The following is a 23515-nucleotide window of genomic DNA, read 5'->3' on the forward strand; positions in this document are numbered from 1 at the left end:
GGGGGGGTCAGGTGGGGGGGACTCCGGGTCAAAGGAGACGCTTCATACCTCAGCGGCCAAAAACCTGGGTGCTTCTAATTTATCTTCACTGTGACCCGAATACGCAAACCCAGCAATTTCTGAAACATTTGCACATTTATCGAGAAAATCATTCATTTCAAGCCACTCTTTGTTTACAGGTCTGGAAGGAGATTCAGATATTTCCAGGTTCCTGGAATGTTCTTATCTAGGTGACATCAGTATCAACAAGTTTTTCTCTTAATATAGAATGATGTTGCCCACTTTGCCAAGAATAAAATTGGCAGGAGTAATTGCCAGCAGGTTGGCAGTGAAGGGGTTAAGGAGAGGGCTGGAATGGCCCACTGAGGGACTTGGGTGTCAGTGACACGCTCAGTGACAACAGATCCGCCAAACGGGTGATGTTGGGGGAGGAGGGGAACGCCGTAGCAGATAGAGGAGTATGTCCCATGGCCAAAAAAGAGGGTGGGGACGACTTGTTGGACCAGGAAACAGGGTCCAGCCCACGGACGGGGGGACTGAGGTCAGGGAGCGGACAAGGCTGAATACACCAGCAATGAGAGGGTAAGAAGAGCAAAATACACAGCAAACAGAGAGGCATACGAGGGGGGGGGCAATTTCTTCAGACAGGCCCAGCTCAGTTAAGTGCAAGTCAGGGACAATTTTACTTTTTTTGTGAATCCTGGCATACGTGCAGCATAGCTGACAAATGATTCAAGGAGTGCTAAAGTGTATTTATGGATTTACATTAACTTGAGTGTGGCAGCCCTTAACAAGATAGGGTAGCCCGCCTTCCTCGTCGGCCCCAAAAGGGTGAGTGGCGCTGGTCTATTGTCTCTTTTGGGGAGGGGGCTTATATTACACCTGAGTGCAGGTATGACGATCTACTGATGTTACACTGACATATAACTCCACCTGCATGGATATACGGCAGGGATCACACGCGCACACACATACACACGCGCACGGAAGGCTGCCGACATTAAACCACAGAACGATGGGAACGGGGCCAACATGCACAGGGGCAAAGAAAATGCGCTGTATAGAAACTAGTATATTGTTACACAATCAAATACAGATAAGTCTGATTCTTTCTGATCTTTCTGATCGGCCAGTCTAGGTTTAAGCTGTCTAGGTTCTGCCACCCACACAAGTTTGTGAAAGCGGCGTCCCAGTCAGCTGGGAAACGCACGGGAAAATACGCGGAGTACTGGCCTGGATCAGGGAACCTGACAGCATCCATGGGGAAGCTCCGGGAATTCCGCTAGATCCCCACTTTGGAAAAGGGACTCCTCTTCCGGCGGAGCAGGTGAACACTGAACGTCTCACAGGATGCCTGATGTCAAATCTCACAGAAAATCAGCAAGAATAAGAAAAACATTTGAATGCATGTAATATTCCTCAAATGTATCAGAGGATCGATCAGTATGTAATTTCTTTTTATAGTGTCTGATGGGTGTGTTCAGCGGAAAAGTGGAGTAGGAGAAGCTGTTTTAAGACCCTGTACTTTTTATTCACTGACTCCCCGGCAGTGAAACATATTACGTATGTATAAACTTTACGTTAAATCCCTTGCCTGCCTATGTAAATAAAGAAAACGGAAGTGTTTATTATTAATAATAACAATAATAATAGTAATTGATCATAGGTCTGGTGCAGGTAAATACAAACCATAAGTGTTTCCCAAAGTTTCCCATTATTCTAAATTTAATTGAGATTTTCTTTTCGCTGCGGAGCTGGTAACAGTAGTAAATGATACAAAAGACGGGAAAGGTACATACATTTAGCTATGTGAGCTTGCAGACTCGTCTATCCATGCGCTGAAATACAACTGAAAACTGGTAATCAAGAACCCAAAAGACTCAATTTGTCGGGAGTAAACGCGTTATGGATACCGTCATCTTGGATTCAGCAGTACTTAATCTTTATTTATAAATGTATCTTTACACATTACAGTCCACATATATAGCTCACATAATACATCCATCATTTTCCCATCCAGTAAATATATATATAGGTCTAGTAAATATATATATGTGTTCTGCAAGTTAATCTTTAAGTTGTAAATGCTAGTTCAAACTAAACGTGCTTTTCATTCAGTGTAGAAGTGTAACATTGTATATTATTATATTTTCGTTATCTGAGAGCTGGCCGTTGATTCGATAAATAGTAGGAGATATTTAGAGAAGCAGCGCGCCGCGGTAGCCGTCTATTGCCCCCACGGAATTTGGGGAGCGATGAAACAGTCCCGCACGTTTGTCTAGACGTCACACCCTCCCTCCACGCACTGAGACTCAAGTCTCTGCCTGGCACTGTGCCAGACTCTCGATTCCTGCATTTAATCGAAATAAAATCATGCGCTTTCCTTATGTCTAGTCTAGGGCTCTGGATTCTACTGATTGTCCTATAACAGACTGGAAAAATAGCTGCTATTCATAGAATGAAGCCTGGGTGGATCATTTGGTTACTGGATAAAAATAAAGAATGCTGCAGTATTATTTTTAAACTTAAAGGCAGCTTTTATAGCACGAACACGTAGTACATACAGATGACAAACACAAAAGTAGAACCTCAGATTATATGTGAAGCATATTGCTTCAATAAACCTGTATGAGTTTGGCTGTGGAATCTGAGGACCTGCAGGAGTTTAGGGGGAAGCGTCTCTGGTGTTTCTGACTTAAAGCTTTTACCCCAAGGAGAATTTATTGAAAACACAGGGGTCTTGGTGGAAGCGATGAGTGGCAGTCTTTGCTGCTCGCATCTGTGCCCTGGATTTGTGCCAGTTCACAGCGGAGGGTGAATTTCAGCGAAGGTTTCTAAGGCTGTGGCTTAGTTTCATATGGTCCTCACATGCTGGTTGAAGTTCCCGTTGGTTAAACACACGCTTCTGGGATGAATCCCTGACTGTAAAGCTTCCTTAGAGTGAGGGTCCTGTGCCGAACCAAATCATGGTCTGTAGCACTGACCTGAACCCACTGGGCTCGGCTCCGCGTCTGCTGGAGACTCAGCAGCTACCTGGAATCCTTTGGCACTTTTCCCAGAAAGCAGCGTACATGTATACAGTGTCAGTCAAACCTTGGATTATTAACAGGACCAGGAGCCTGTATCACGAAGCTGGATAACTTGTCAGATTTAAGGTACCCCAGTTTAAATGGACTTTATTTTTTGTTCAATTAGATTTAGCCCAGACTACCTTAAATTCGACAAGTTGTCCAGCGGGTTTGTCAAGTTTTCATTTGTGGTTTTAAAAATAATAATGAACCAGCAGGGGGCGACATGGTGCCTCACACCTACAGGATTGTGGGTTTCAATCCCACCTCTGCTGTGTGTGTGTGTGTGTGTGTGTGTGTGTGGAGTTTGAATGTTCTCTCCGTGTTGTACTGGTGTCTTCTGAGTACTCCTGCAGCCCAGAGCCATGCAGTCAAACTAACTGGAATCTTTAAACCAGTGCTTCTCGACCCAGCCCTCTGGAACCCCTAATGGTCTATGTTTTTGCTCATTTGTAGACAGTCCACATTTTTGCAAAAATGTGCCATTTTCATGATCATTTTCATGTCGCATGAGAGCTACAGTAAAAGACTTGTTTGGTTTTGATTTTACCCTTTTTTTAAAAAAAAAACTTCTTGCAAAACTCATTAGAACCAGTGCATTGTTCAGGTTTAATTTCATTTATATATTTATTACTAATTCAAAAATCTTGACAAAAAAGTTTGCTTATCTTTATACATGTGACCAGAAAACTTTTTATTATTATTATTTATCATTTTATTGATCACGCGGACCAGTAAAAATAGCTGTGGGTTGGAAGATGGATGGATGAATTATCAGATAACAGCAATTAAATGAGAGCGGCATGCTGTTCTAAGCATAGACTCCTGTACTAAATATGGAAGGCGGGTATGGAAGAAGACTGGATGGATAGATGAAAAACATACAGACCAGACATTTTTTTAGCAAACACCTTAGCCGACGCTTTCCTTAACTGGCTTTGTGGTGTTGAACACTACGCTCTGAATGGTCCTCGTATCGAGCAGCATAAGCTGACGCGTCTGACTTCTGGATTCTTCCTGCTCAGCATGCCAGAGCGGGTCCATTTTTTCCAGAATCAAAATTACTACAAGTTGAAGCGTGACTGTCTGCGCCAGGGGGTGCTCTTCCAGGACCCGCTCTTCCCCCCCACGGCCCAGTCCCTCTTCTACCGGCGGCCCCTCCCACCTGGACTCACCTGGAAAAGGCCAAGGGTGAGAAAGGAGAGAGGGAGAAGTTAGCATGAACCGTTCCCTCTCACAAAGCTGCCAAGAGACCAAGGGGAAAATATCCTCCAATCAAAAGAAACGGCATAAATCAACAACATAAAGTATAAATAAGTGTATATGGTGTACATATGAGGTACATAGTCATACATAGTTATGTACAGTGTCATCTGTTTTTACAGCTGGCATGTGCTATGGCTGGGGTGGGGGATGGTATATTGGGACGGGATCTCCAGTGGGGCTTCTTAGGACTCTTGGTGGAATAAGCTTCCTCCAGGAAAGCACCCCATGGAGGGGATGAGCATTGCTCATGATGTCCTCCAGATTTTATCCTCTGCAGCGCCCCCCAGTGGCTCCAGTCCTCTCATGAGGCCGGTCTTCCTGATGAGTTTGTTGACTTGTGGCGAATCTTATTTAGTACTCAAGAGGCCGTGGCCCATGGCAGACATACTAATCGATGTCAGAAGGAAACATTAAGTGTGGAATAAGAGAAACACATCAGAGTTGCTGAGTAGACTTTGACACTGTGTCCTGTCACCCTGTAGCTGTGACCCGCTGTAGGATAAGGGGTCATAGAAACTGGTTGTCACCAGTTGGTTACTCACTATTGAAATGAATATACATGTACAGGGATTGACATAACTGGTGCATAGGTATGTATTTCCCACACAAAGCCTAAAAAGCATGTTAATTTCTTTCCATACCAGCACAAATGTACATCAGTATGTACTTTTGCTGTTCTGAATGTTATTCGGCGAATGCATGCTTGCATACTACTTATGACAATCCCTGCATGTGCGTTTGTCTTGAAAAACATACTTTGGCAGTATTTTAATTGGACAGTCTATCTCTGAATTTAGAAAGGAAAAATATACAGACGCAGAATCAGAGATACAGCCCAGCAGAGAGAGAGAGAGACAGATTAAAGAAAGAGGAAAAAACAGGAGAGATAAGTACTGGGAGGATGTCAGGGAAGAGGAGACAGGAGCATATCCAGTAACAACAGCAACTGAACAACAAGAAAAAGATGTTTGGCTAGTGAGAGAGACAAGCATCCAATCAAATAAAGGCAAACAGAGAAGAGCCACAAGAGCTGTATTTTTAGCCCCGTCAGAGTCCCGTATAGCCTGTGGGTGTCTGTCTGATCGAACACCAGCTGCTTAAATCGAGAGAGGTGGTGCACAAGTTCCCGATCAGGATTACCCCTCGAAAACATGGTGAGGGGTCTAATTTCAGACATTTAATGAGTAAAAATGAGACTTTCTAATTAAGGAGAGGCATGAGCGGAGTGTAACTGAAGCTGGAGGAGAGTGTGAGGGGTGTGTGTGGGGGTACTTGGAACTTTAACTGGGTATCACTCCAGAAACGTATAAAACGACACTGATTTCACTGTGAAACCCTAACTGGCTATCCCTAACTGGCTATCCCTAACTGGCTATCCCTAACTGGCTATCCCTAACTGGGACTGGCTGTACCTGCATTTCCAAAACGTACATATGCTGAATAATGTGAATGTTCTATAGATGCCATATACCAGCATTTTAAATGTCACCTCGTTGGCACATAAAAGGTCACATCCAATTTACTTTGCAATTTCAGATGCATGTGGTTTGTGTTGTAGTCATGCTTAAGCTCCACCCTCTTGAAAATATCGGGGGAAGTCACTGGCACGTATATCCGCAGGTCAACAGGTTGTCTCTCACACACACATATTTATAGATTAATCTCATACTGACAGCATCTCCCCTCCTGTCACAGAAACTCTGTAAGGACCCCCGTCTCTTTGTGGATGGCATCAGCACCCGGGATCTACACCAGGGGAGTCTGGGTAATTGCTGGATGGTCGCAGCCACATCCTGTCTGGCCACGGAACCCTCCCTCTGGAAGAAGGTACGATTCCAGCCTGTGGGCCCCAAAAATGTAGTTGACTTCCCTTTTCACATATGGTAATTATTTTTGTTACATGCACTATATTGAATTCGAATTGAATTGAACCTAAAGTAGGGCATAGCAGTGCTACTGAGGCTAGGGGTCTATTCCACCAACCAGAAGGTTGCTGGTTCAAATCCTGTGAATGCCAGAAGTGATCTGACTCTGTTGGGCCCTTAACCTGTGATTGCTCCATCCTGGGTATGACAGTGATCTATTTCCAGCCCTGCAAGGAGGTCCCCTAACTTTGAGGGTTGGTGGTAGGATTGGTATTCTAGCTACCAGAAAAGAAACTCCCACTGTTCCATTCAGACCAGTGTACTGCTGTGGTGTCACCTGCCCTGTGCTCAGGTTCTCATCCCTGAGGTGGTTTGCCATGTGGTGGGTGTCACCTGCCCTGTGCTCAAGTTCTCATGCCTGAGGTGGTTTGCCATATGGTGGGTGTCACCTGCCCTGTGCTCCGGTTCTCATCCCTGAGGTGGTTTGCCATGTGGTGGGTGTCACCTGCCCTGTGCTCAGGTTCTCATCCCTGAGGTGGTTTGCCATGTGGTGGGTGTCACCTGCCCTGTGCTCAGGTTCTCATCCCTGAGGTGGTTTGCCATGTGGTGGGTGTCACCTGCCCTGTGCTCAGGTTCTCATGCCTGAGGTGGTTTGCCATGTGGTGGGTGTCACCTGCCCTGTGCTCAGGTTCTCATGCCTGAGGTAGTTTGCCATGTGGTGGGTGTCACCTGCCCTGTGCTCAGGTTCTCATCCCAGAGGTGGTTTGCTATGTGGTGGGTGTCACCTGCCCTGTGCTCAGGTTCTCATCCCTGAGGTGGTTTGCCATGTGGTGGGTGTCACCTGCCCTGTGCTCAGGTTCTCATCCCTGAGGTGGTTTGCCATGTGGTGGGTGTCACCTGCCCTGTGCTCAGGTTCTCATCCCTGAGGTGGTTTGCCATGTGGTGGGTGTCACCTGCCCTGTGCTCAGGTTCTCATGCCTGAGGTGGTTTGCCATGTGGTGGGTGTCACCTGCCCTGTGCTCAGGTTCTCATCCCTGAGGTGGTTTGCCATGTGGTGGGTGTCACCTGCCCTGTGCTCAGGTTCTCATCCCTGAGGTGGTTTGCCATTTGGTGGGTGTCACCTGCCCTTTATTTGCTATTTGCACTGATACTGAAGTACAAGTATAAGTACATTGGGGTTCTTCAACAGTAAAGATAACACAACAAACAAGACTATGATGTACAGAAAATTGCATTCAGGTTTTTATAAAAAATAAAAGATGAATGGATGGATGGATGGATGGATGGATGGATGGAGAAACACAATGTTCCAGTGAAGTTCCCCTGAAGTCTCTTGTCCTGGGGCACTGAGACAGTGAAGGAGGCAACAAACCCAACATAAGATTATCATTCCTGACCTCATGAAGGAATAACTGAGAGCAGCTGCCTCACATGTTCTCCCATCTCCCAGGTGATCCCAGATCATTTGGAGCAGGAGTGGAACCCCAAGCGGTCGGACCAGTATGCCGGAATCTTCCACTTTCGCTTCTGGCGTTTCGGCCGCTGGACGGATGTGGTGATAGATGACCGGCTGCCGGTCAACCAAGACGGCACGCTGCTCTTCTGCCGCTCGGCCACACCACGCGAGTTCTGGAGTGCCCTACTGGAGAAAGCCTACGCCAAGTGAGAGCATCACCACAGGGGGGAGCCAGTGCACCCATGCTGTCAGACAGTAATGTCCGGAATCATTTAAAGATATGAATCCTATGGGATGTTTCACCTGTGATGAGATGTTAAATTATTTCAGGAGAGCAAGATATGATACATCCATGATGCTCAGTATCAGTGCATGATAACTGATAGTCAACACAGTCATTTTACAGCCTAATTAAGTATCTTGATTGTCATCTTCAGCTATAGGGGACAATTATTGAATAGGAACAGTTGTTTGAAGGGATGCAGTAATCTATCTATATAAGTTAGATTCTCTGTCTGTCTGAACCCTGCCCTCCCCGACTACCAAAAAGACTAAACGGATGTTATGAGGCGCTGGAGGGAGGCAACACAGCCGAAGCTTTGGTGGACTTCACCGGCGGCGTGTCAGAGCCCCTCGTTCTGGACCACGAGCTGCTGGGAATGCACCCAGACAAGCGGAAGGGCCTGTTCCAGACGCTGGCGCGAGCGCACGCCCGCCGGGCCCTCATCACCTGCTCCATCCGGGTCAGATCCACATGGGGGAGGGGCCAGTACTGTATCACATGGGCTTATAGACAGCCTAACTCCTCTGCATCAGTGGTTCTCGACTGGTTCAGCCTCAGGACCCACATTGTTCTTTGGTCATTGAGTTTGAAAATTTCAAACCAAATTAATTTCACAAAAAATAGTGCAGTGATAGCAAATAGGCAGTAAGAGAGATGCAATGGCTTCAAGCACAAAACGAAAGAGGTCTGACCACACTCTCCGTGAAAACAGTCCTGCTACCCACTTCTGGGTTTGACCCGCCAGTCGAGAAACAGTGGTCCATATACCTAACACCCTAACAGGTTTAGGATATAAATACTTTATACACAATATGGTCAGCTGTGCCATTTACATGCGAGTTTTTCACACCAGTTCAGATCTCAGAAAACCTAGTTTAAACCAACACAACACATCTATGGCCATGAGTATGCAGGGTATGGCGCGGCAAAACCATTTGGCTGTGATCCATCTTGACATTTCAAACAGTCTCCTTTTAATTAAATGACTTACTTTTCATTCACAAGCTTTCACAAATCCCTGCCAGCCGTGTCAGACAATTAGAGTTTCGCTCAGTAGTGCAGTCTCCGCTTCCTGTACCATATGAGCAGGCCTCCTGGTGCTCAGACTGAGCGCTCTTACCTTCTGGCTCTCCCTCTACCCCTTCTCCGGCCATCCCGCATGGCCCCCTCCCCTGTGCCACCGCCGTGCCAGCCGGCAGAGGGGGAGGCAGTGGAGTCGGTGTTGGACTGCGGGTTGGTTCGGGGCCATGCCTATGGGATCACGGCAGTGCGGAAGATCCGTCTCGGCGAGCGAATCCTGGGCCGCTGTGGGACTGTCTGGGCTCACATGGTGCGCCTACACAACCCCTGGGGCACGAACGACTGGACCGGAGCTTGGAGCAAGGGGTGAGTAAGAACCGAACCAGAGTATGACATCATTACAGGGCTTATCCGGCCATAAAACTGATTCAGTTTGAAACATATATGTAGCAGTGTATAACTCCCTATCGCCTCCTACAGGTCACCTCAGTGGCAGCAGGTGGGCCGCAGCGAGCTGGAGAAGATGGGCATTACAGTCAGGGATGTTGGAGAGTTCTGGTAATTCAGAAAAAAACTATTGCACCTAAAGCTATAAATATAAAAATATAAGCATCTCATGATCTTAGTAATGCCTGGAGATTAGTGACCACAGCTTGGTGATCGGAGAGTATTTCCAAAGCCAAGATCAGGCTGACTGTCCTTCTGTGACTATTCATTCATATCAGGATGGAGTTTGAGGACTTCTGCCGTTTCTTCACGGACGTGGTGGTGTGCCGGCTGGTGGAGCAGTCCCTGCTGTGGCCCACGTCTCATTGGAGGGAGGTACGCTGCCGAGGGGAGTGGATGTTTGCACCTGAGGAGCCACCAGGGGGCGCCATTCCCCACAGTGGGGAGGCAAGACCCAGGGACCGGGCCATCTACCTGGAGGATGAGAAGAAGTGTCAGAAAGGAGACAGGAAAGAGGAACAGCTGGGGGAGAGGAAGAAGGATGGCAGGACAAGTGGACTGATGGACAAGATGGAACGAGGGAAGGAATGTGAGAATATTAAGGTGGGAAAGTCTCACCCCAATGGTGGGGGGACAGGAGGGCTGGACCTTCAGCACAAGGACAACAGGAGCAGGTGTGGGGGCTGCATCAACCACCGGGAGACCTTCCTGCTCAACCCCCAGGTGAGTCGGGATCCGTGACAGTGAGCTGCACCATGCACAGACACCCCTTTGCAGAGACACCATTTCTGTTTCTCTCAAGCCAATTAATTCAGAAAGCAAGAGCTGCCATGGGATATGAAAGTCCCTTAGTGGGGGCCAGATTCTGTTCTTTGTTATTTTGATAGAGTGCTGGAATACTTGGCGGTGACAGAAGACAAAATAGGAGAAAATACACAAGATTTAGATTTAGGCACAGACAGACAGACAGACAGACAGACAGACAGAAAGACAGACAGACAGACAGACAGAAAGACAGACGTCACAGGGAAACCAGTCAATCTTAGGTTATGTTCCTTCTTTCCCTCCCAGTTTATGTTTGAGGTGCAGGGAGAGGCGGATGAGGTGCTGATTTGCCTTCAGCAGGAGGACAAGAGGATGCAGAGGAAGGAAGGGAAGGGAGAGAACCTCCCTATAGGCTTCGAGGTGCTACGGGTGGGTGACTTGACACGATTAGCTTTAGCACAAACGACTGATTCGCAGTATGAGCTCGGCTTGTATCACGCATCAGGGAATCCGTCACATCTGAGTGATAAGATCATCCATCTTCTAACAGCTTATCCTGATCACGGTCACGGGGGGGTTGGGGGTTGGAGCCCATCCCAGTCCGCAGTGGGCACAAGGCCCGGGTGTGATCAGCTGATGTTAATACATACCGTTCTATGAATGAGATGTCCGGTGAGTGGGACAGTCAGAGAATGTGATACCGTGAGAGTAGAGCTGGGATCTGCAACCCTGCCCTCCCCCCCACCCCCCCCCTCTCCCGTTGGCTCAGGTGGAGGTAAACAGGGAGACCCGTGTGCAGTGTTTGGGGGAGCAGGCTGCCAGCTCCGTGTACATGGACTCCCGCAGTGTGGCCCTGCGCGTCACCCTGGGACCCGGCCGCTACGCCCTGCTCCCCACCACCTTCCAGCCTGGGGCCACGGGCCGCTTCCTCCTCAGGGTCATGTCGCATTCCCACATCCGCCTGAGGTACATCACCTCACTGACCTTCTCATCTCGCCAGTGTGACTCCCTCCTCCTTGCTTCGCCATGCTTACCATCCCCATTCACGTCTCCTTCAGGGAGCTGACAGACGAGCTTCCTGGGCCCTCCGTCAGGCAGTGCTGGGGGGACCCGGCCACCATGGTAACCACTGTGCACCTGCGGCGGGCATCTGGCCTCAGTCTACCTAAATGTATAGGTGCGAACAGTTAAACACTCACTGTATGCAGTCCTAATGCTAATACTTTCCATAAGCTTTACACAGTGCTAATGCTAACAACTATATATGTGCAGCATTAAAATAATGCTAACAAAAGCTGTCTCCAGCAGTAATGCTAATACTGAATGTGTGCAATGCTGATGCTAATGCTAGCCATAAACTGTTTGCAGTACTGCGAATGCTATGCTAATGCTAACTGCAGACCATGTGTTATGCTAATGCTAACGTTCACAGCAGACCCTGTGTCGTGCTAATGCTAATCTTAGCCACAGACTGTGTCCAGTACTAAGGCTAAACACGGACTACGTTCAGTGCTAATGATGACTAGAAAATTGTGTGTAGTATTCACACTGAATGTTTATGACCACCTTTATCTTTCTGCTTCTGTCATATATCCATGTTACTGGCGTATGTGATTATATACACGTTTGTCACCCACCCCAGCTTATGTGACCATCACCATGTGTGTATTTCTGAGTGACTCTCCTGTCACATTATTGCTGCAGCCCCTGACGTCTATGCTGTCATACACTGTGAGGACAAAACCATAAAGACCCGCATCTTCAAGCAGAATAGCAACCCCGAGTTCAACACCAAGGCCATTTTCTACAGGAGGCAGCCTGACTCCCACATCCGCATTGAGGTCAGAGCCAAGCTGTAACGCTGCACTGGATTCTCGCAGTTGAGTCCTGCTGAGCACTCTTTCACCATGTCCATGTACACATGCAGATATGGCGCCAAGGACGACTATGGGATTGCTTGCTGGGCAGAGTGCAGCTGCAAACCAGCGACAACGAGAAGAACTGCAAACGGGTGATTGACTTGCAAGGCAACCAATGGCAGTCTGGTGTCCACGGATGCATCTATGTGGACACTTCTTCCAGCCAATGCCTGACCGATCTGTGATCGGTGGGTCCCATTAGTGCCCCCTACTGGACAGATAGCCTGATCCTGCAGTGGGTTCCACATAAATGAGTGCACATGTTAAACAAGGAAATATTCAATAAAATAAAATAAAAAATAAAAGAACACTCAGGCAACAATAAGCAGGACAGTATCCATGCAGGAAATCATCAGAGCTTAAGACGAGATAAAAGATGAGTATTAGTATATTTTAAAACCAGAGTTAAAAAGACCAATATTATAACCAGCTAGTGCAGCATATGAATAAGTAATTCATGGTTTAACTTGAATGCAGCATAACATATTTTAACTGAAATATGCCGGCAGAGAAGGTCGCAACACTGCTGAAGGGACAGTGTCAGGTATTTCAGGATATGCTGACTTTCTGACAGCTGAAACATCAGCATGCAGGGCAATGCATCTAACAGATGGGCCATTTCAGGAAATTTAAGCCAAGGGTGTGTGTGTGTTTTGTATATGTGCCGAATGTATGTATGTTTTTACACCACTCTGCTGGTCAGACAAAGCGAAAACATTACATGTCTTGCAGATGAGTATTGACGATTATCATATTTAATATTGACATTTTTTTTCTGCAAACACATTGCATTGGTTGTGCATTGTTGTACCACATTTTTAAATAAAATACAAACGTGCTTTTGAAAACAAGTTCTCCAAAGCATTTGAAAATGTCTTCTCATTATCAGTTTAAATGCTGTGTACCTGCCTGCTATCAGCGTTTGTTTATTTAGTTGATATCTTTATCCAAAGTGATGAAGATGATGTAATATTTAACCAGAGAATCACTGGTTAGGGGTCTTACTACAAACTGTAACATATATCGTTTCCTGTTTCTGGCGTTAGAAGTCACGCTTCCTTAGTTATTTAATTTGCGTTTTTACGTACATAATGTTATATTTCACTCCTTACAGTCGCACAAGATCTACTGGACTTATTTAATACGTGCTGATGTGGTTTAAAACACTTACCAATGTAAGCATTGACCTTTTTAATGTTTTTCGCACCCCTCGCCTGTACGTGTTGATCCGCCAAAGTTCGGCTACGGCCTTGACGCGGGCCAGGCAAATTCCAGCAGCGTTTATGTCCCGCTGTAAGTGCTTCGATCGGGTTTTGGGTGACAAAGACAAAACGCTGTTAGTATAAAACCAATTTTAAAACCAGTAACCCGGTCATTGTTTTAAAACTTTGATTAGACAGAAGCTAAATCAAGCCGAGAGACTCTGTGTGTGCATCACTTTTGTCTATATTTATATGGTACACGAATCCACGAAGCCATACTCCTAACGAATAGCAAATGATAGGCCTGGTAAAAAAAAATGTAAACAGTGATAGTCAGGGCAGCATTGTCAGATTAGACAGCTGCTCTACTCCCCCTTTGGCTGGTCTATTGGCAGATATGCACAGCAAAGCGACAGCTTCGTTTTGTAAATTTTTAATTTGTCTTAAGATATGAGTCTCATCTGTATTACTGTCCTTTTTGAAACCAGGGAACTGTCTTGCCTCAAAAAGTACTACAAATAAAAAATGTACAAAGTAGAACCCGAGTTTAAAACTACAGTAATATAAATATATATATCTAATTGTTTATAATCAAAAAACAGGCTGAACTGTTTTTTGTCAACTGTTGAATTAAGAAAGGACCAGCATTGTTTAATTTAAGCCCCTTGATCCTTACTGCACAGTCTCGCGCCGTAGGGAAATGTGCGCAGCGCCGTCGAGTTTAGCGCAAACTGTGCATTCCTACTCCGCCACATCATTATCTTCATTTTATGTTTTGCCGGGCATTTTTGTATTGTGTCTATTTCTTTTCTTTTTTTACCTGCTTCCCAGTTGTCCTCGGTACCAAAGGTAAGAAAATTTTTCATCGCGTAATGTCGACTCCCTGGACTCTAAAAATTGTAAACGAATGCGGGTCTTATTCTTAACAGTTTGGGGTAATGAAGTCCCCCATTTTAAATTCGTTAACTTTACAAATAAGGTATATTCTTATGGAAGTCATCGCACCAAATGGGTGTTTAATATTGATTTTAACCCCAGCTTTTGCTTTCCTCGCTGGGCAACTGGGTGTCAAAATTACTTAATTGTATCAAGCGCACAAAATATAATATTTTTCGAAATATATCTGCATACTATGACTGAAACTAATTGAGTGTTTGATGCTAGTCATTTTAAACACGACGGGTCATTAATAAAATGTTATTAAAACTGCACATTAATTAAAAATGATAAATAGATGCTTCTCACTTTAGGAAGCTTATTTTAAAAACGCTCGTTTGTGAAGTGAGATTTTTATATAACCCTGAAGTAAAACGGTTAAAACACGTGATGAATATAAAATGTTAATACATTAATCTTTTAAGAGCTCCCTTTGTTCAGTGAAGTAAATGTCAAAATGCCAGTATAAAATGTGTGACAACATGACGCAATCTGCAGCTTGATATTAGTTGTTTATGGGTAAACATTTTTTACCGTTAATTTCGACAGTTAGGGTATACTATAGGCTATTACGTATTTCATTACGGTGAGTGCATTATCTTTAGCCATTATATACAATGCTATTATTATTATTATTATTATTATTATTATTATTATTATTATTATTATTATTATTATTATTTACTAGCGATGCCCGACCGGCCGCTACAGACAGGGCTCATCGGCGCCGTGCGGCTCGCATAGTGTTGGAGCAGAATGCGTACATGTCGCACACCCCAATGAAGAATTCGAACAATCTGGGGGGACAGAGGCGTGACCGACGGGGACGTCAGATCGCTTGATTTACACGTTTTAATAAGTATCAGCTGATTTAGAAGTATTTTATGTACGATAGTCCCGATTCGACACCTGTCGGTGAGAAATTTGAAAAATTTTATGCACGATCCTTTACGGTCAAACCTAAACCAGACAACTTCGTCGGCTAAGGGATTAAAAACGGAGTTTAGTTTATGCATGTCTTAAGTTACTTCAGGTCTAAATAGAGTGTGGCAGAGATGCAAAGATTGGCCCAAATACAGGAGCTCTTCACGACAAAGCAACCAGAAAAAGTTAACCAATTACTGTACTAAACAATTAAGAATCGACAAAGTGACCAATATGAATTGGAACAAAACAGTCAGAAAATGCTATAATCCGTCCCATTGTGAAAAACCTTTGTAAAAAAAAAAAAACAAAAAAAAAAGAGAACTTAGAGAAATATATTTTGACAGCATTTTTGCGTCATATATCCAGTAGGCCTACCAGCTAAGCCTATGTTAACTTTAAGTAAATGTATAGGTTGCTGATTTACCCATTTACTCAGTCATATAAGTGAACAATTAAATTTAATTACCTGGCTGAAATTAAGCACTTGCCCTCAAATGTAAGTTGAACCTCGTTCCGGAGACTGCACCCTTTCCTTGGTGCTACCCGTCTCCCGTTTGCTCGCTTGCTCTCTGTCTCCCCCTGCAGGCAAGCTCAGCGTCATTCTCCATGGAGGAGAGCGGTAATTTACTGCGCAGCGCCGACAACCAGTCGCGGGTCAGCATACCAGTACAGGGTAGGTTACCTACGTCACCTGCTTTCATGTTGCTTCATCTATTTAAAAAAAATATGCTTTACAGACTGTATGCAGCAAAGGTCACATATCAATAAGAATTACAAGAAACTGGAATTACAATTCACTATTTAACGAGATTAATTATTTTATTAATGCGGTTTTATTTGACGTCATATTATAGTGTCAATCTCGTGCATCTAGCTGCTTATTTGTGCAGTAGAGGCAATGAGAACATTTGTAACAAATGCATGTAGTTACTTACAAAGTGAATAGAGTTAATGTAGTCATCAGTGATTTATAGTAATAATCCGTTGGCATTGATATATGTTGGTTAGTCAGTTCATTGTCCATGGAGACTGAAAGACCTATTTGTATCTGTCTGTCTCCCTCATTTCTCTCACCATGTAGTTGTCTTCAAAGTTCTCATGACTGCCTTTCCTGTCGCTCAGATTGCTGTAGGTAAGTATTGCTGCAGTAAAGCACTTCAAGCAGCAGGTGGCATTGTTGCGTCACATCTCTGGGACCAGGCTTCGGGTCGCCGTCTTGGCTCTGTGTGGGGTTTCCTCTGGTTTCTCCCCCACAGTCCAAAAACATGCTAGTGTTAACTGGAGCTGCCAAAATTGACCGTAGGCGTGAATAGCGTGAGTGTGCTATGAAATGGGTTTTCACCCCATCCTGAGTTATTCCTGCCTTGTGCCTGTAGCTCCAGAACCCTGCAAGCCTGTATAGGATATAGGACAAGTGGGTATAGAAAATGGATGGATGGTTGTTGGTTCAGGACCCTAGCTGCTGTACCTATAAGTAGGTTAACCTGGGTAACAGTGGGAATGTCTGGCCTCCCCCCACGCAGGGGCTGTGCACCTAAACGACTGCCCCCAGCAGCGCTACATTCCCATCTTCTTGCTGGTGTCTGGCATTTCCGGCCTGGTCATGGGTATGGTGTGCCTGCCCTGCGCCCGCAGAAATGAGGACCGTGGCTGGAGCCCAGTCAGCGGCCTGTGTGGCACCGCCAGCACCCTGCTGACCACCTTCACCTTCTGCTGGTTCATCACAGGTGTGACGGTGCTGAGCGGCGTTTGGTGTGAACGTACACAAGCAGTGGACATTTCTACATTTGCATGTAACTCACTTAACATTTACTAAAAGTACATTCAATTTTCTTTGCTCACAAATAAATTTACAGTATGCTCACCATCTGAGTACCTTTATTAGCAAGAAAATTCATCAAAGTAAGAGAAAATTTGAGGCATTCTTTCTATGAGGAACGTTAAATATTAAATGTTTGTATATGTACCATGGCTGGAACATGTAATTATGAAAGGATCAGACTGAATCATGTGACATGAAACGGTAAACTGAATCATGTTTAATCCTCACAGAAATTACTTCTGGGACTAAAGAAGAAATACCATTGATGCCAAACACTTCCAGTGCACTGATCCTCTTTCACACTCCAGCATCTTGATGGTTATTTTTTCTTCCTGTTCACTCAGGAAACGTATGGATTTACTCCATTTATCCCGCCAATTACAACCAGACGGTCCCCGGGCTGCCGTACTGCAACAAGATCGTGTACCAGTTCGCCTTCTGGACGTCCACTTTGATGTACATCGGTCTGGGGGCGATGTTGCTGGGGTGCATCTTCGTGCTCATCTACTTGTGGTTGTATGGGAGGAGGCAGACGATTGGTAGATTCAACTGGACCATCTAAGTCAACGTTGGGTGGGGTGGGGTGGGGTGCGGGGGGGCTGTCCCATTCACAGTCCACCCCCAGGCTTCTGCTCAGGCCACTGAATGAAGTGACGTCTGTCTGTAGCTCTGTTATTTCTCTCTACCATTGTTTCCCTAAAGTGTATGGAGTTGATCCTATTTTATCCTTATCTGTTCTTGTGCTTTTTTGTACATTTTTTCTTTTTCTAATAATTATTTATTATGAATTATGATCATTGTACGAAAGGCTGACAGTTTTGTAGCCGCATGAACCTTTTTTTGAATGCACATCGGGGAGTTTGAATGTTTTGCGGAAGTTAGTCCGTGTGCGTTAATGTCCAGATGTGGGTATAACGTCCTACATTTAAATATGTATTTCCACATTTCCACAGTAAAGACCCAAGCGCATTCGCTCGTCTGAAGATGTCGTTGGAGAATCTTCTGCCCCCTGATAGTACAGAGATGTTCAAGTACCAAGTGCTTGTAGACCACTTGAAGGTAGAAGAGGCTTCCCTAATAGCCGAGTCGTACCTGCATTCACCTACACCTTATTCAGACACTATAGCAGCGCTCAATGAGAGGTTCGGTCAACCACACCAGATTGCTTTGAAGAGGATTGCCAACATCATGGACTCACCCAACGTGAACCGCAATGACCCATCAGCCTTTGAGAAGTTCGCCCTCCAAGTGCAATCCCTGGTCGGCATGCTTAAGACGTTAGGCCCTGCAGGAAGTGTCGAGTTAAAGTGTGGCTCTCACGTAGCTCGCCTCCTGAATAAATTACCACCAGAAAGGAGAGCAGACTTCCGTCGCTATATGTTACATCGCCCAGGTACTACTTATTCAATGTCAGATTTCGCAGAGTGGCTGAAGTTTGAGTCATGGTGCCAGGGAGGTGATGACTTGACTATGAGACAGGATAGTGAAGGAAGGGGTGCACAGCGTACCAGACAGCGTCCTTATCACAACATTGCGACCATCCTGCTTGGAGCTGGGGGAGCTCAGAACAACTCTAGTAAATCAGAAGAGGAAGGGGCCTGAGGCAAAGCTAAGCCATATTGCCCTTATTGCAGAAATTCTGAGCATTACTTCAGTCAGTGCCCTGTGGTTCCAACCCTTGCTAAAGACCAAGTAGGGGAATGGATAAAGGCCTAAAGATGTTGGCGTTGTGCTAAGCAACACCTGGCAGCCCAATGTGATTTGAAGAAACCCTGCCCAATCTGCCAGAGGAGGCACTTACGAGTCCTGCACGCTGTCAATGACAGAGTACCAAAGCATGAGCCCAAGGAAGAGACGTGCTTGGTTAGCGCAGCCGCCAAGGTGTTCCATCTAGACAGGCCAGGTAATAGCAGTCGAGTCCTTCTAAAGGTCATCAGAGTATTCCTACACTACCAAGACCAAACAATAGACACCTTTGCCATTCTCGATGACGGGTCTGAACGGACAATGCTTTTACCTGACGCTGCACGAAGACTCGGTCTACTGGGCACACCAGAACATTTGTCTCTCAGCACTATTAGCCATGAGATTCAGACACTTCGAGGTGCATCAGTCTCTTTTCATGTCTCTCCATTCTCTCAGCCAGAAAAACGCTTCCAGATTACAGGAGCCTTTACAGCCCCACATCTGGTTCTAGCGGAACATTCTTACCCCTCCGAAACCCTGAAAAGGAAATACAAACACCTTGCTGGATTGCCAATACCGCAGTTTGAGAATGCTAGGCCTCTAGTCCTGATTGGCGCTGATCACCCTCACATTATTACCCCCATCGGGCCTGTCAGACTGGGACCACCAGGAGGGCCAGCGGCTATCCGAACCAGGCTAGGATGGACGCTTCAGGGTCCCACCATGCTTGTGGAACAGCAGCTCAAACCACACCAGTGTCTGTTCACTTCCACTGTGCCAAGCACCGCTGAGTAGTTAAGAAATGTTGAGAAGCTATGGCAGGTGGATGTAATCCCATTTCAGAGTGAGAAAGAGGTGACCAGATCCAGACAGGATAGAGAAGCGATTGACCTCTTGCAGTCTAGTACAACTCGCGTCAACATCAAAGGGACATGGCGCTACGCAACACCTCTGTTGCATAAGCGCAACATGCCCCAGTTTCATGCCCCAATGGAAGCAGTTATGCCCCGTTTGCGAAATGTATAGAGAAGGCTTTCTAAAGATCCACAGTTAGCAGACATTTATAAGGGAGAGATCCAGAAGCTAGTCCAGTCTGGTGCTGTGGTGAAGTTAAGATCAGAGGATCTCGAAGCAAGAAGTGAGTGCTGGTTTCTTCCTCATCATATAGTCCATCACAACGGCAAACCTCGAGTGGTGTTCGACTGCTCCTTTCAGCTCCAGGGTGTCAGCTTAAATGATGCACTGCTCCCAGGCCCAACCTTAAGTCCCTCGCTCTTGGGAGTGCTGCTTAGATTTCGTGAGCATGCCGTGGCAATCAGCGCAGACATTAGAGCCATGTTCCATCAGGTTCACCTTTTGCCGGAGGACAGGCCACTCTTGAGATTTGTTTGGCGTGACCTGAAGAAAGATGAAACACCTGATGTCTTTGAATGGCAGGTGCTACCCTTTGGAGCTACTTGCAGCCCTTGCTGCGCAGTGTTCGCTTTGCAGCACCACGTAAGAGAGCACAGTGGAACAGAGGAGGATGTAAGACTGTCTGTAGAGCAGTGTTTTTATGTAGATAATTGTTTGCAGAGTGTACCATCAGTTGAAATGGCAACAAGACTAGTAAAGAGGCTGAGGGAGCTATTGACATTGGGGGGATTTGAGTTGAGGCAATGGGCGAGCAATGTTCCCTGTGTGATCAGTCATCTTCCATGTGAGGCAAAGTCGGATAGTGCTGAATTATGGCTGGCCCATAGTAGGACGGATGCCCATGAGTCCACACTAGGTCTCAGCTGGAACTGTCCATCAGACACCCTGGCATATAAACACCGACCCATTGAATATGAAGTACCAACAATGCGGGTCATATATAAGGTATTAGCCAGCCAATATGACCCTCTAGGTTTCATTCTCCCCTACACGACTCGAGCTAAGATATTGGTACAGCGTCTGTGGGACCAGCACAGAGGGTGGGATGATCCACATCTCCCACATGAACTGATGCAGGCCTGGAAGGAATGGGAAGATGAGCTACAATTGCTTCCCGGCATAAGTATCCCTCGTCCATACGTTCCAGTAACAGTGTCCACCGCAGAAGCAGTCAGAGACCTCCATGTCTTCTGTGATGCCTCAGAAAGGGCATACGGGTCGGTGGCCTACTTGCGGACAGAAGACAGCAACAACCAGGTCCATTTGTCCTTTGTTATGGCACGTTCTCGAGTGGCACCCAAGAGAATGTTGTCAATGCCACGTTTAGAGCTCTGCGGAGCAGTTAGTGGAGCTCAACTGGCCCAGCTTCTGGAGAAGGAGCTGACCTTGCAAATTCGGCACACTGTCTTTTGGACTGACTCCACTACTGTGTTGAGATGATGACTACAGTCCGACTCCTGCCATTTTAAGGTGTTCGTCGGTACCAGAGTAGCAGAAATCCACGAACTAACTGAGCACTCTTCATGGCGTTATGTTGATTCTCCCAGAAACCCTGCTGATGATCTCACCAGAGGGAAGACCTTGAAAGTAGAGGTCGACCGATATGGGTTTTTCAATAGCCGATGCCGATGACGATATTTAGGAGTCAGGGTCAGCAGATGGCCGATATATGCTGCCGATATTTTTTGGCCGAAAATTGGATGTTTTCCCCTCTATTTGCATGATAAAATATCACATTAATAATAACAAACGATACACAAAATTTCTCAACTTAGCATTTATTGAATACTGACTTAAATATTTAAAATATAAATTTAAATATAAACTTAAATAACAAAAACACAATACAACTTATAAACAACTTAAACTTATAAACAATAAAGATAGCAGCATCAGAATCTCTTTAGCAGCAAACTCATTCTTCAGCTCCCAAGCTCACCAGTCTGCTGCAGATATTGCACCTGGCTTTTCCTGGTGTTGGCTTTGTGAAATGCTGCCATACAGGATTAGATTTTTGTTCAGCCATCAGACAGCAATTACTAAAACAGAAGAATAAATGCAAGGTTAGAATTTTTATTATAGTACCTTCATCTTCAATTCATTCTACAATTCCAGTATTCCATGCACATTAAAACAATTACACTCCAATACATTTTGAAGAAAAAAAAAACACTAAGTGCATCATGGTATGATGAGTAGTGTACACTAACATGTTGTTTCTGTTGTTAGCAGACAGATAGCTTAAAGCCAAATTCACAATCAGAATCTAGTGATCCCGGAAAATAAAATAAAATAACTGTCGTATTGCACAGCCTTGTATGCAAGGACAACATAAGCCCCTAGTGATTGTGACGTTGTCTACGTATAAGCCCGTATAAAGGATAGACATGTTTAATGAGGAAACTAACTGCGCAAAGTCATGCACTTTTTATCTAGACGTCTGACAAATTGTTTGAATCTCCGGTCTCAAATGAAAAAAAGTTGCACAGAAGGACCATTGTCAGCATCAGCTCAAGTAAATGGTAACCACGCTTTCGAACAAACACTTTTCTCCGCCATGCATTGTTCTTAGCAGCTCTGTGTCTCCGAGGACGGCGCTGTCTGTGATCAGGGCAGAGTAACGCAACTCTCACACACGCTGCAGTATTTGAGAGCTGCCTGCTCCGCCCCACACACTCACAGAGTGAAACTCTCCGACACAAGAAAAAAAACATAACTGATAACATCGGGCTGATATGGTAATAATTAAAATGTTAACAATTAAAATGATTTTTAACGATTAAAAAACGTCTGTGAGCCCACCAATAAGCGCACAAAACGAACTCTATTAGAATCAATGATCCTTAATGTTACCTGTAAGCTACAGTTGGTTGAAGGCTCATTATCATTACCCCAGTTCCCAATAGCGTAATTCGCGTTTTCTTTTAAAGCAACATTTCATAGCAAACTACTTAAATAAACAGGTCATTGAAAGATCAGAATTTAAGCCTTACCGTATTATCCCAGGACTCTTCCAAAACTTCTGGCTGTGGTCCTGCACAAGGCAGCATGGGTCACGTGTTCCACAGCAACAATAACACTGGGCTGCCCGCAGACGTGCCTGTCTGAAAATCGGCGTAGTGCACTCGGATATCGGCCGATGCCGATACATTAAAAAATGCTAAATATCGGCCGGCCGATATATCGGTCGACCTCTAATTCAAACCACCCTTTTATTCAACTGGTGTTGATTGTTTCGGGCCATTTCAGGTGAAAATAGGCCGCCGTTTGGAGAAAAGGTGGGGGATCCTTCTTAAGTGTCTCACAACCCAAGTGGTCCATCTGGATCTCCTCTGCAGCTTAGATGTTGATTCCTTTCTTATGGCACTTCGGAGGTTCATAGCTCGACGTGGACACCCAGCTGAGCTTTATTCTGATCAGGGGACTAATTTTAAGGCTGGGGAAAGGGAACTCCATGAGGCCTTTACAGCTATGTCAGCCGAGCTGCAGAATCTCCTTGCAAAGCGTAAGATTGCTTTCCACTTCAACCCTCCTGCTTCCCCGCACTTTGGTGGGGTTTGGGAGAGAGAAGTTCGATCAGTTAAAGCGGCCTTATACAAGACGGTGGGGGCCCAGTCTGTCACGGAGGAGGTGCTCAGAACAGTACTACTCGAAGTGGAGGCCATCTTGAATTCAAAGCCCCTTGGATATGTATCTTCTGACGTGGCAGACATTGATCCTATAACTCCTAGTTTCCTCTTGATGGGGCGGCGGGATGGTGCCCTACCTCAAGTTCTCTATCCCCAAACAGAATGTCTGAGTCGTCGCCGATGGAGATATTCTCAGACCCTGGCAGATCAGTTTTGGTCAGCCTTTATAAGACACTTCTTGCCAAATCTGCAAGTTAGGAAGAAGTGGCATTATGAGCTACCAGAAATTTGCAAGGATGCGGTGGTGCT

The 23515-nt window shown here is 45.6% G+C and overlaps 2 protein-coding genes and 1 long non-coding RNA gene across 8 annotated transcripts; 2 read left to right on the plus strand and 1 right to left on the minus strand.

Moving 5' to 3' along the window:
- Nucleotides 1–408: 408 nt before the first annotated feature.
- LOC111854463 (calpain-5) lies at nt 409–12940 on the plus strand. 4 transcript variants are annotated; one of them, XM_023832433.2, is made up of 14 exons: nt 409–831; nt 1134–1327; nt 4094–4259; nt 6030–6161; nt 7650–7861; nt 8206–8398; nt 9131–9324; nt 9439–9516; nt 9684–10128; nt 10477–10599; nt 10940–11136; nt 11229–11347; nt 11875–12011; nt 12098–12940. In XM_023832433.2, exons 3-14 carry the CDS (start codon nt 4095–4097, stop codon nt 12272–12274), a joined length of 2172 nt encoding a protein of 723 aa, XP_023688201.1. In that variant the 5' UTR covers nt 409–831; nt 1134–1327; nt 4094; the 3' UTR covers nt 12275–12940. The 4 variants fall into 4 exon arrangements, 3 of the variants coding, with proteins under 3 accessions (XP_023688201.1, XP_023688200.1, XP_023688202.1); XR_002840680.2 differs by lacking the exon at nt 409–831 and adding an exon at nt 1465–1563 and having other exon boundaries at nt 1188–1327; nt 11229–11292; nt 12098–12236; XM_023832432.2 differs by lacking the exon at nt 409–831 and adding an exon at nt 1465–1563 and having other exon boundaries at nt 1188–1327.
- Nucleotides 12941–13915: 975 nt separating this feature from the next.
- LOC140593292 (transmembrane protein 272-like) lies at nt 13916–17945 on the plus strand. Of its 3 annotated transcripts, none has more exons than XM_072717381.1 (5): nt 13916–14140; nt 15740–15827; nt 16236–16286; nt 16678–16881; nt 17321–17945. In XM_072717381.1, exons 2-5 carry the CDS (start codon nt 15761–15763, stop codon nt 17536–17538), a joined length of 540 nt encoding a protein of 179 aa, XP_072573482.1. In that variant the 5' UTR covers nt 13916–14140; nt 15740–15760; the 3' UTR covers nt 17539–17945. The 3 variants fall into 3 exon arrangements, with proteins under 3 accessions (XP_072573482.1, XP_072573483.1, XP_072573484.1); XM_072717382.1 differs by lacking the exon at nt 13916–14140 and adding an exon at nt 14544–14813; XM_072717383.1 differs by lacking the exon at nt 13916–14140 and adding an exon at nt 14883–15142.
- Nucleotides 17946–21339: 3394 nt separating this feature from the next.
- LOC140593293 (uncharacterized) lies at nt 21340–23397 on the minus strand. Its single transcript, XR_011993570.1, has 2 exons — nt 22571–23397; nt 21340–21616 (listed from the first exon to the last, which is right to left on the minus strand). It is a non-coding gene; the product is annotated as an uncharacterized lncRNA (long non-coding RNA).
- Between the last annotated feature and the right edge of the window lie 118 nt (nt 23398–23515).

This window comes from Paramormyrops kingsleyae, chromosome 10 (genome assembly GCF_048594095.1).
Source record: "Paramormyrops kingsleyae isolate MSU_618 chromosome 10, PKINGS_0.4, whole genome shotgun sequence".
Lineage (NCBI taxonomy): Eukaryota > Metazoa > Chordata > Actinopteri > Osteoglossiformes > Mormyridae > Paramormyrops > Paramormyrops kingsleyae.

What these genes read in the sequence shown, in the direction of transcription:
- LOC111854463 (XM_023832433.2), top strand. Translation starts at nt 4,095, where the DNA reads ATGCCAGAGCGGGTCCATTTTTTCCAGAATCAAAATTACTACAAGTTG. An exon ending in CTGGAGAAAGCCTACGCCAA is followed by an intron (nt 7,862 to 8,205) that starts GTGAGAGCATCA and finishes ACTACCAAAAAG; the next exon opens with ACTAAACGGATGTTATGAGG. An exon ending in CATTCCCACATCCGCCTGAG is followed by an intron (nt 11,137 to 11,228) that starts GTACATCACCTC and finishes CGTCTCCTTCAG; the next exon opens with GGAGCTGACAGACGAGCTTC.
- LOC140593292 (XM_072717381.1), top strand. Translation starts at nt 15,761, where the DNA reads ATGGAGGAGAGCGGTAATTTACTGCGCAGCGCCGACAACCAGTCGCGG. An exon ending in GGTCAGCATACCAGTACAGG is followed by an intron (nt 15,828 to 16,235) that starts GTAGGTTACCTA and finishes CTCACCATGTAG; the next exon opens with TTGTCTTCAAAGTTCTCATG. An exon ending in TGTCGCTCAGATTGCTGTAG is followed by an intron (nt 16,287 to 16,677) that starts GTAAGTATTGCT and finishes CCCCCCACGCAG; the next exon opens with GGGCTGTGCACCTAAACGAC.